Source organism: Haliaeetus leucocephalus, unplaced genomic scaffold (assembly GCF_000737465.1).
Source record: "Haliaeetus leucocephalus isolate CR32 unplaced genomic scaffold, Haliaeetus_leucocephalus-4.0 Scaffold68, whole genome shotgun sequence".
Classification (NCBI taxonomy): domain Eukaryota; kingdom Metazoa; phylum Chordata; class Aves; order Accipitriformes; family Accipitridae; genus Haliaeetus; species Haliaeetus leucocephalus.
Genome location: NW_010972504.1, coordinates 1,549,385 through 1,561,681, shown reverse-complemented (window position 1 = coordinate 1,561,681; position 12,297 = coordinate 1,549,385). Strand labels below are relative to the sequence as shown.

Sequence of the window (12,297 nt, the reverse complement as noted above, 5' to 3'; positions counted from 1 at the left end):
ATGGTCACCGGCTCCTACCCAGCTGATCTGGTATTACGCTGCACTGACGGCTGGAGCGGGACGCAGCGGCAGGGACATGGTCAGCACGAACAGTTGTGAGTAGCAAGAGCAGCACAAAATTTCACATGCTTGAAAAGTCTGACTCCTCCGACCCAGTAAACACCATTCATGGCATCCTGAATCCTGCTGGCTCCTGGGTAGTCCCGTTGTTCACATGAGCACCTGCCACATCAGTCACCTCTCCTCCTCCTCTTCCTCACAGCGCTCCCTGCTTCCACTCTGGAGGAGATGGGTCGTAAGGAAGAGGATGACAGCAGCTCCTGGAAGAAACAGACGAGCAACATCCGAAAAACATTCATTTTCATGGAGGCCCTGGGATCGTAAGTACCACAGCTGCTCTCCAGACAGGGCCACCTCTAGATACTGGCTTCCCAGCCCAGGGCAGCGACTCCCTTCCCAGCACTGGCCAATGTCACAAGAAAACGGCTCCCTCTGAGACAGGCACCAGTCTCCAGGTGAGGGCTGGGAGCCCCACCACTGCTGCGTGGTTGCTGCTGGTGCTCTGGTTCATGGCTAATGCTTGCCAAGCGGCACCGAAGCAGCTCCTTCCCACCCAGCCCCGCGGCACGGCTCCGGGTCAGCTCTGCCCTCTCCTCCTTTCCCTCTAAGCCCGCATGGCAGCTTAGTTAAGTTTTTGCTCTTTTCCTGCTGAGCACACTGGTCTGCTGCTGCTGCAAGGCCAAGCAAGGTCAAGGGATGGCTCTGAGAGAGGTATTATAATAATAAGTTGTATATTTAGCTCACAAACCCTGACTCAGTTGAGGGATGAAACAAGAACAAGGATGTTCAAGTTGTACGTTACTTCTCTGTGAGTTAACAGCTTAATTTGCCTATTCATGTGAATCAGATGAGAAAACATTTCCAAGGTGGCGGAGGAGGAATTAGATTACCTCCACCAGCGAGTTCTGTCATGGCCAAATTTTCTGTGACTTTAGAACCCACAGCAAAGCTCCCAAAATACAGCTACTCCAGAGCCTGGCGAGGTTTTAAATTATCATGTACCTCGTCAGCCTTAGAAATTAGTTAAATTATACAGCAGCGTTTTCTAAAGGAATGAGGTTAGAAAAAGCTTTGTTCTCTCCTAGCCAACTTGTTGATTCATCATTTTTTAATAAGGGGCATAATTATTATAAACTGTTTGGGACAGATATATAGAACAGATGCCCCAGCATCTGATTTGTAGGTTGTTCATTTCCTACTATTATATTAATAGGAAAACTTAGCATTAGAAATTGGGATTTTTTCCACATGCACTGCTTCATCTAGCTGAAGACTATAATTGAAGATCTGGGACCTAAAACTACCTGGAAACTTACTATCACCTTCCCCCAGCATCCACAACTGTTGAACTAGGGACCTTAGCAAGGAAGTCCCTGCCTATTCCCTGAGAGCTCTTGGGAACTTGAAAGGTATTTCCACAAAACAGCCTTCGGAGTTTACATGCATAAAAGGAGGAAAATGTGTGAAACAAAGAAAAGGTCCCAACACCACCTGCTTTTTGCACCAGAAGAGAGAATACTGTTACATATAATTTACTGGGTGAAACAAAGATTCGAATTCATCTATGGGAAGGGATGCCTTCCCAAAAATCTATGGGTTTTTTTGTTTGGGGTTTTTTGTTGGTTTGGGGTTGTTGGTTTTTTTCCTTGCTAGGAACCAGTGCTGGCACAGCCCAGTTCCTCACGACCCCAGTGGTTTTGCACATTGCTTCTGCAGCACCCAGGGGCCCGCTGGAAGAGGAGGACAGCAGAGTGGAGCGAGGAGCTGCCTTCGGCTCCGGCTCTCCCCTGCGTCATCTCCGGCTGCCACTTGCTAACAAAGACACACGAGCAAAGCGCCGCATGCCAGATGGGTACGGCTCCGTGCTCAGCCAATCTATCTGCACAGCATGCTGGATTCTTTGTTTAGTGGATTACAGGAGATACAGGTTTTCTGCCCTTATTTATTGGGTTTGCCATAATAGCGTCCCAAGCAAGAAGGTGCTTTCACTGCGCTCACCTTCCTTGCTCTGCCCTCCAGCTCCCTGCAGGGCTTTGCAGACTCAGTGGCAAGTTCCATTTAACTGCCATCAATTAATCTGTTGCTCATTTGATGAAGATTATTGAGGACTGACCTGACAAAGTATGCACTGTCACTGTCTCGAGACACGTGTTCAGCTGCCTAAGACAAACCTTTAACAGGATTGTGAGCTTTAGGCATGTTATAAATACCTGCTCATCGCCGCACTGGGCTGAACCCTTATCAGGAATGTACAAGACACTCATTGTCACTAAGGGTACACACGTATTAGAGGTCTCTGCAGAAAGAAAAACACATTAGATGCTGAATGAAAATATTAACTGAGGTTATCCAGTTATTTTGCACTTTAGATAGACAGAACATTGTTGATTTACCCAAACTGCAACATAAGTGGGCTCTCCTCACTGTAATTAGGCTATCTCAGTCCTCAGGGCAATGCTGACCAGGGAAAGTGAAGGACTACTTTAAGACGATGGAGGCTTTGAGGAAGCATGATTTATATTAAGCAGGAATTTGGCCCTGTTAGAGTGGAGGCTGTTGAGGTCTTTCCACGGGGGGTTGTTAACCCCAGCGAGCACTCAAGCTGCCGACCACCCCATTAGTGAGGTAGTCATCGATAGAGCCCCTCAGCTGGGCTTGCACTTAGCCCAGGAAAATCCTCCCAGTCCCAATGGATTCAAGTGGAAAGGTTCCTTGAAAGGCAGCGAGCCATGAGTCCACAGACGGTCCTTCCTCCTGCACCCACCTGAGGCACGTGCCGAAAGCCGTGTTTGCCATCTGCCTCCCCGGAGCTGTGCTCTGAACCCGGCACGGCTGAAGTTCACCCATAGCTTGGCACATGCAGGAGCAAAACACTTGACTGTCTTTACAGATGGTCCCGAAGAATGTGATTTAATTTCATGGCAGGGGCCTTTTTTGTCCGCTACCTCAACACAGCTTCACGATGAACTATGCAAAAATAACCTTTTCTCTACAAACAGAAAATTGTGCATAATATTGCATTGAATATCCTAAGTTTGGGGCTGATGGAGATGTAGTTCTAGCTTTACAATCAGCACCCACCTAGAGTTAAATTACTACTATATTTTTTTTTCTTGCAATTTCCTTTCTCTCTGTAAGTATCCTTCCAGTTCACAGCAGCAGCATCTACTGAAATACAACTTCTTCTCTTCTCTGCAGAGGTGCCTTTTCAGAAGTTTTCCTAGTGAAGCAAAGAAGCACTGGCAAGCTCTTTGCTCTGAAATGCATCAAGAAGTCTCCTCTCACAAGGGATAGCAGCTTGGAGAATGAAATAGCAGTGTTGAAAAAGTGAGCATATATACATTGTAATGTCAAGTAGAACAAATGTCCTTTCCTAAGATGTGTGGCTCTACAGTAAGAATAATATAAAGAAAGAAGTATTTCTTTTTAAAGAATATATAAATATTACTGTGAATTAGTAATTAGTAAAGTTTCTTCTCTCATTCCTCGGCTGGGTTTGTAACCCCAACACAGCCATACCGCCCCAGATCTGTGGAAGGCAATAGGTAGAAGCAGAACAGTACACAGGGAAAGAAGAACTAGGGCCAATACTTTTGCCATCCAAGTAACACGCCTGATGCAGAGCAGGCAGCTGCTTATAAACGAAGGGTCTGGTCCTCTGCTGTTGGTGCCTGGTGCTCCAAAGGGAGTTTTCAGTGGCGTCAACGATCCTCTGCCACACAGGGCAAGGGAGATCAGCCACAAAACAGGCCAGTGAACTTTCACTGGTGATTAAAGCAAGGTGACTGTTGGGTTTTCCACTTGAAAAGCCACTTTTGTCCTTGCCAGGTTTGTTTCTGACCCACGTTTATCTTTGCAGAATAAAGCACGAAAACATCGTCACTTTAGAAGATATTTATGAAAGCACAACCCACTTCTACCTGGTCATGCAGCTGTAAGTATCAAGCAGAGCCATTTCTTCATGGGCCACAGAGGAAGAAGAGTGGCAGGACCAGGGTGATGCATCATATTTCAGTACCTACACACCAGAGTCCCTCATGTGTAAAAGTTGCATGCACAGGAGCCATTCAAACACCCCTCACTAATGAGGCGAGAGCCGCATGGTTTGAACTAACCTGGACATTTCTCATGCTGTCTTGGCCTATGCTCGTTTCCGCAGCAAGTTTCTAAACCAAGATTAGGATCTATTTATGCAAATTAATTCATCACAGTTTAGCAGGGCAGAGACAGAAGTATTTCTAATTAAAGCTGTGCCATGCAGGGTTTCTAGAAATGAAAATGGGCAACATGTCAGCTGCAGAGAAAGCAGCTCACTGCGGGCATCAGCTCTGAGCACCCGGCTGCTACTGCTAACTTGCAAATTTAGCTAAAGGAAGCAATCACACAAAAACATATACCGGCTTGTGTAGCTTCTGTATCCTGCCCGCAGTGGTGGATGCCTGCGGCTCAGACCTGCTGGGAGTTGTTGCCTCGTAACCTTACCCAAATTTCCTAGGTTTACCAGTAATGCTTACTGACACCCTGAAATTGCATTCAAGAGCATCCATCAGCCTCGGTCTCACAAAAACTGCTACCCAAGCAACAGTTCTGCTGTAGGTAGAGTTGTAAAAAGACCAGAAAATTAGCTGGCCTAACACAAAAGCATGATTAGCTTTGTTTAACCTTTTTTTTCCCAGTCTTTTTCTTTCTGAACTACCATTTCCACAGGGTATCTGGGGGAGAGCTGTTTGACCGAATTTTAGAACGGGGCGTTTACACCGAGAAAGACGCAAGTGTGGTGATCCACCAGGTCCTGACAGCAGTGAAGTACCTCCACGAAAATGGAATAGTTCACCGCGACTTGAAGGTGAGACCTGTCCTGCAGCAGCAGCAGCGCCTCGGGGAGCTGGCGTGACTGCAGGCTTTACTGGCTCTGCCCCATGACTTTCTGTTGTTCCCTTCTGGCTTTCGACCATAAATTTCAACCTCTGACCACTTTGTGTTCACAGCCTGAAAACCTTCTTTACCTTACTCCTGAAGAGAACTCCAAAATCATGATCACAGACTTCGGCTTGTCTAAAATGGAACAGAATGGCATCATGTCCACTGCCTGTGGGACTCCAGGATATGTTGGTAAGCCAAGGATCAGGAATGGGCTTGTGCTGGTGGGCCGTCTGGAAAAAAGCTTGTACACGTACAATACGTTGCCTAGCAGAAAGGAAAAAAAACCCAAACCATAATTACATTAACAACAACATGTTACTCACAGATGCACTATGTGGACGACATAAAGACTGGATTACAGATGAGTTTAGAGACTGCAAAATCCCAGAATGTTTAAAAGTTTGAAGAAAAGGAAAATTTTAAGAGCAATATATTTCAGCATTAGTCATGTATTTATTGAAAAATTACAAAAATAATTTTAACACAACAGGATTTTGTTTAATGTCCACCAGGCTGCATTGGCTTGATCCACAGCTTACTGGTTAAAACCTCTGGATGCAGGCAGAAATTGTCAGTGGTTCTTTCCATTCAATGGCATAAAATAGATACAAAAAGCACAGACCAATCCAACTGGTAAATGGGGTTCGTACTGGCTGATTCTCTGCACTGGCCCCTCAGAGACCAAGTGTACAAGAAACTACTGCTTTTCCCAGTATTGGATAATTTACTATTGCTTGGAATTTTCATTTGGTTTTGCTGTTCTGCAGCCCCTGAAGTCCTTGCCCAAAAACCGTACAGCAAAGCTGTAGACTGCTGGTCCATTGGAGTCATCACCTATATTCTGTGAGTAAGAGCAAACAGCATCCCACTTGCTTTTCCATGAGTTTCCCAACTCCTCCATCACTTCATACACCTCTGCAGAGCGGCAGTGCAAGTGGAGGCGATACTGGACCTCCCATTTTGCTGCGGGAACACAGCAGCGCTGTATTCTTCCTTTGCATAGATTCACTAGACCACAGAAATGAAAGGGATGTGGGGAATCAAGTACTGGAGCAGAGATGAAAGGAATCACATTTTCTCTATTATGTGCCTCATCCTATGCTTTGTTTTTTTCAGTTGCCTACAAATACCATTCAGTCTTCCTCGGTACTTTTTGTTTCATTTCCTCCCACACCATGCAGTTATGTACCAGCTGTGGCTTTGTCCTTTCGCTGCTGCAGTTAAGTTTTTAACTCTTTTCTGCAGCTTTACTGATACACTTAGATGTGAGTGTGGATGGATGGATAGAGCAGCCTCCTCTGTCACTCACTCACTTGCTCACTCGTGTTGCACGCGCGTGCCCAGCCTGGCCGGGCTGCGGAGGAGCCTGTGCAGACGTGGACAGCCCTGCTGAAGGACCGCTGGCTTTCTGCTCTGTTCCAGGCTGTGCGGGTATCCTCCTTTCTACGAAGAGACCGAATCCAAACTGTTTGAAAAGATTAAGGAAGGCTACTATGAGTTTGAGTCTCCGTTTTGGGACGATATCTCCGAGTCAGGTAAATCTCTGGCACTGGAAGTGCCGCGCTCCCTCCCACACGCTGCAATTCAGAGCCCTGCGTCCTGCGGGCACAAGCCTGCACTGGCCGAACCCCCACGCACCCCCAGCCCACCCCCCCAAATACCCTTCGCTTGCCTCAGCAGCGACGGGAAAGGATGAAGCGTTGAACTGAGTCACTCATGCAGCAGCAAACCCCCAGACGTGGGAACTGATTGCAGAGGCTCCCGGCACCACAGGAGCGGGGGTGATGACGCCAAAGCCAAGCTGCACTGGCAGAGTTTGGGGTACTTTGCATCCTGCCTGTAATGCAGCATCCTTGGCTGAAGTCTTTGTTAATGTAACCCTGATTTTCACAAACGATTAGCGAGATCAGAGGGGGCTTAGGGTTCCCTTGGAAGTAGGGGAACTCCAGGGTTTTTTCACCTTGCTTTTCTGTGTTCAGGTTTTTTTCTTCTTTTCCCATTTGCTTTTCTTCCCATCAAGTCACACATCCTTACAGCAACACAGCAACCCGTGTCAGCCACCAGACTAACCTGCTTGTGGAGCTCGCCTGCAGAGAGTTTACTGAAGTCAGCATCTTAGCAGCATATTTTGAACATCAGTCTTTTATACATACAAACAAAACTAGCAGGAGGTTTGTTAGGACTTAATAACAAACATCGCAATCCTCCCTGCAAAAGAAGAAAAAAAAAAAAGAGGGATGTAAGTGCTCTTTAGGGCAACTTCTAAATCTGCTCAGTTTGCACTTTATGTTTTTTAGAGTTATTTTTTAGCTGAATAATTCAACTCAAATTCATGTAATCTAAGCGTGAAGTTTGGTACATCCCTCCCCAGTTAACATTTTTTCATCTGGAGCCCTTCACTGCAAATACCTCCCTTTAACGGAGTAATGAAGCGGTACAAACACCTCCTTCTTGGGGCTGACCTTTGTGATGTTTATCCACCAGCGTTTGCCATGTCCTATTAGGATCATATCTTGGAACAAGGAGAAAATAACCTTTTCTCTCTGTTTTTCCTCCTCTCCAAAACAGCCAAGGATTTCATCAGACATTTACTGGAGAAAAACCCAAACACGAGGTTTACCTGTGAAGAAGCCCTGCGGCACCCATGGTGAGCAGACCGGGGCCCTGGCAGTAGCTGGCGGCCACGGGGATTTACCAGCCTCCGCGTCTCGCTCCACGTGCTCAGTGGTAGCTGAGAACAGGGGTGTCTTCCCAGCCCCCGTTATTAACGTCACCGTCTGCCTCCGCGTGGCCCTGGGTGTTTCTTTTTTGTGTGCAAAGAAAGAAAATGATGAATAATTAAAGATGCAATTTGTGCATATTTGCCTCCATAAACAGAGGCAAAGAAGAAATCCCATCCTGAGCTTTTCCAAGCTTTGAAGTGTGTGTTTGTGTTACATTTTGTTGCTGTTTTTCCTTTGGGTTTAATTATTGCTGATTGAACGTACAAAGCAGTTAGTTGCCTCCAGAATGTGGAATGCCTTACAAATGCCATCTGCCTACGAGCCCATTTTCTTCTCTCCCCATCTGCAGGATTAATGGAAATACAGCCCTTCACCGTGACATATACCCATCTGTCAGTGCTCAGATTCAGAAAAACTTTGCAAAGAGCAAATGGAGGGTAAGTCGTTTGCTGGTGGGAGCCTAGAGCCATTTCACTAACAAATGCCAGTTGCTGCCATCTAGCAATAAGCAAGGCTTCAGCTGTGTGGGTAAGCACCCAAAAGCTGAGATCCTCCAAAGGCTGCCTGAAAATTGTATGCAGTTACTGTTTATAGTATGTTTGGACCAATATTCCCTGCTGCAATGCATACTGGTAGATTCACCACAAACATTGCACTATAGTGGCCTCGCCAAGAAAGCAAAGGGGAGGGAGAAAGGAACATTGCCTTTGTACTGAGGGAGAGAAATTGGTGCTCCATCAGCAGATCTTTTGGGGAGCTTAATCCAGCTTTTCCTTTCAGCCTCGAAGATAAATTGGTACTTCATTTACATCAAGAGTTTTAGTCAGAATTTAGGTGGAGAGAGGAATGCCATAGGAACCACGTGTACGACAGCATTTTAAATACTTACATTCAAAATTCAGCTCTAGTCTCCATTTCACACTGTGGGGTAATTTACAGCTGTTCCCCTGATTTCCTCACATAGAAGTGGTTGTAATCTTCAAAAGCATCAGCAGTTTGCACTCAATGGAAACCGCGGTGTTTATGCCAGGAACGAGCACATCCCACTTTCTATGTATTGTGCAAACAGACAGTCCGTGCTAGCCCGTACGGCAGTCCCCCCCCTGTGCACGCAGTCATCGCCGCAGGGGGACAGCCCCTTCGTCCCGCAGCACCCGCCCAGCTGGCATCACCAGGTGCTCACCATGGGCTTTTTGTCTTCTTCCCCAGCAAGCCTTCAACGCCGCAGCCGTTGTGCACCACATGAAGAAGCTCCACATGAACGGTCACGCGGCGGCTGAAAGCACCCTCCCCGTTGTACAAGTCTCAGAGGCATCCAGACCCAACACACCCATGGTGGGCACCCAACCAGCAACGCCAAACAAAGACAAGGACGCATCCCTCCCTCTGGTCCCCACAGAGAGCTGCCCAAACCGTCCCACTCAGCTGGAGCAAGACACCGGAATGAGAGAGGGAAAGCTGCAAAGCCAATTGGATAATGGACCGCTGCCCACGGGCAGCAGCCTGGTCCTGCCGGATAACCATAGCCCACCCACCAGAACTTCTTGTGGCTGCAGTCCAGCCTGCATGGGGCACGAGAAAACAAAGACGTCCTTCTGCTCTGAGACAGTGCTTCTTAAAAAATCTGCAAAATCCCAGTAGGTATCCAAGTCATTAACCATAACTTCCAATAAAGTATATGGGAATAACCATCTCTGGAAGGAGTTGCCTGGCACATAAGTTGCCAGGCCCAGGTGGAGGTAGAAAGGAGGGAGGAATAAGGACAGAAGCAAACCCTCTGACTGGCTGGAAATCAGTGCCCAGCCAAGGGTTTCCATGCTCGTGCGAGCATCAGGTGAGGCACATTGCCCAGGCTGCGTGGCAAAGCTTGCAGTGAGCTGAGGCAGCAGGGCTCCCCTGCCGCACTCCATTGACTTGAGCATATTTGCTTTCCAGAAACTGAAATTGCCTGTGGTTGAAGCTGCTGATGCCAATTACTCAGCTGGTGCCAAGTGACTGGACCCTGCCTTTGCTGCAGCATTGACTCGCACCCAGCTCTGCTTTGCTTTCAGCAGCTGATGTTCTTTATATTAAAAATGCAATCTTGATTCACCTGCAGAATGATTGTAAATATTGCTATTTCTCTTTTTAATTCTTTCTCTTCCGATTCTTCCATTTCCAAGCAGTCATTTCAAATCAGAAGTTCTTGTTCCAATGAAAACCAGTAAACACTCTTCCCACTGTGGCACTGGGCAAACTGGAGTTTGTTTGATTATGTGATGAGGAGGCAGCCACCGGGCTCCCCACAGCGCCAGCGGTAAGTGGTCCACAATCCAATCACCAGCTGCTTTTAATTAATCCCATTACGGCATGAAAAAGGGAAAGGCACAAATAGCAAAGAATTGTACATGAAATAAATTGACTCACAGGTTTTTTTTCAGCAGAAAAAGCCTTAACTAAATAATCTTTCAAGGAAGAAATCATCTTTCAGCTTCCACTAAGGCTAGTCCAGTGACTCTGAATCCAACAGGCTTCACATTACAACAGGGTTGCCCAAGGAACATGTGAAAGGAAGCCAAGCGTGGACCTGTCATATCAAACTCTACAATTATTCAAAGCTACTCACTGGGAACCACAGTGGAACCAAACAGCTTCATCAGCTGGGATTAGGGCTTTTCAGCTGGGTCTTGGTTGTGACCATGAGCAAAGGGCTGCCAACAGGCTGCTGGTCCATGGCTGAGCATAGGCAGGACAGCTCTGCAGCCTGAAGGGCCGTTCCCTTTCACATATTCGGTCCAGGCTGGTCAGTTTAAGTTGCTTTGTTACCAGAGAGCAGAGCATGGAGATGTTCACTTTGTAGGTAAGCACAGTACAATCAGGAAAGTTTCATCCCGTTCGACCATAGCTTGGATTAATTCTGGACTACCTAAACTGTTATAATTTGCACCACATTATATATGAGCAGTAAGAAGTATTGCTATTAGATTCTGCAATAAAGAATATTCCTCAAAGGTGAGCATATGCTAGCATAGCTCTCCACAAAAGCTATATAAAGTGAGCTACCTCCTATCATCTTTTATGATACTCTGTACTGATAAGATTGTATGAACAGAACTGTAATATACAAAGGATTAATAGAAGAGACAAATGCAAGCAAGATCTACTATAGGCTCCAAAAAGGTCCATTCCAATGATTAGAGATGTAATAACCCTTTATAACTAAGACACACAAAGGGATCTAAGCTGTTCCTAACCCCCATGCTACTGCTTATTAACAAAGCACAGTTTGAAGGTAGCAGTCTAGTGAAACAAAGTTCAATCCTCAATTGAAATTCCCTCTCTTGCAGAAACAGAAGGGCTGTTTTACTCTTTTCTGCACTTCAAAGCCAGATATCAACAGTGCAAGGAAGAAACGAGGCTGTGTCCCGCCAGGAGCAGGCAGGCAGCAGCGTCTCAGAAAGCAGTGACTGACTGGTGACAAGCAGCACGTTCGTCCCAGGAATCCATCAATGCAGTGACCTCGGGGTGTTTCTGGATCGTTAAAGCTAGGAGAAGGCAAGGGAAAGTCTGAGGCTACTGCTAGCATATTCAGTGTATATTATCCATACAACATCGCTCAATGCTGTAAGCTTTTGTTTTCTGTATACTGTTTAGTTGTCCAATGCATAATAATTGCACTGCACAACGTAAATCCTATGAACCAAAGCCATGCAGAGTTTTACTCACTGGCAGATCAGTTATTTTTTACAATCTTCACCCTATCCACTACTTGGGTTTCAGTTAGTCCCTGGCTTTGGCACTCTGAAGTTCAGCATCCACCAGCTGCCCAGGCTGCACAGTTCTCACTTCAGCTACAAAAGGAGAGACAACCTGCTAGCAACCTCCATATGTCTGATAATAATCACAGCGAGGTCTAAGTTCCCTGCTTCCAAGTCTGTAATTGCACAATAAATACTTGCTTAATAAAGCTAAGTTTTGTTTTGTAAAGTGCCTCTTGGTTATTCATAGAAATTTGATGTGGAAACGGTCTATTAAGTCCCTTCTAAAGCATTCCCTGTGCATCTGCAGACCTTCTCCCTCTGGTATTCTTCTGGCAAAGCATTACATGGTAAATAAGCAGATTGTGGCAGAAAGTCAAACAAGACATTTGACTTCACCTTTGAGTATGAGATTGCGTTTCTCTTATTTGTATAAATATAGGTATGTTATATAGATATGATGGAGATAAAATTCTCCATTTCTGTGATCTGGTCATTTGAAGAAAGCTCTAGGATGGAAGTACTGAAGCCACAGCAAGTTTTAAGGATTAACTGCAGCACAGATAAAAAATTTTAAAAGACCCCACACGAGGGTTTTAATTTGAACAGTGAAATTCAGCATAAAGAGCTTGAATTGGCTAGAACAAGAAGAAGAAAGAACTTCTTGGTTTATAAACCCCTCTGGAAATAACAGCTTTGGGGATGTTTTTATTTGCCATGGAAGATTGAAGTCTCTCCCTCTTTTTCCTCCAACCACTGGGCAGCTCCAGCCAGTCCAACCAAAGTTAGCCCTCTCCATGCGGTTGATCCTTTGGCTCAGTGCAGCTATTTTCCAGAGCTACAGAAACTCAATT

The 12,297-nt window shown here is 46.0% G+C and overlaps 1 protein-coding gene across 1 annotated transcript; it reads left to right on the top strand.

The window, feature by feature from the left end:
- The first annotated feature begins 288 nt into the window (after positions 1–288).
- CAMK1G (calcium/calmodulin-dependent protein kinase IG) lies at positions 289–11,928 on the top strand. The gene is made up of 12 exons (XM_010579049.1): positions 289–380; positions 3,259–3,387; positions 3,920–3,994; positions 4,768–4,906; positions 5,049–5,172; positions 5,751–5,826; positions 6,406–6,518; positions 7,552–7,630; positions 8,056–8,143; positions 8,916–9,343; positions 9,872–10,002; positions 11,033–11,928. Exons 1-11 carry the CDS (start codon positions 289–291, stop codon positions 9,963–9,965), a joined length of 1,437 nt encoding a protein of 478 aa, XP_010577351.1. The 3' UTR covers positions 9,966–10,002; positions 11,033–11,928.
- The last annotated feature ends 369 nt before the right edge of the window (positions 11,929–12,297 follow it).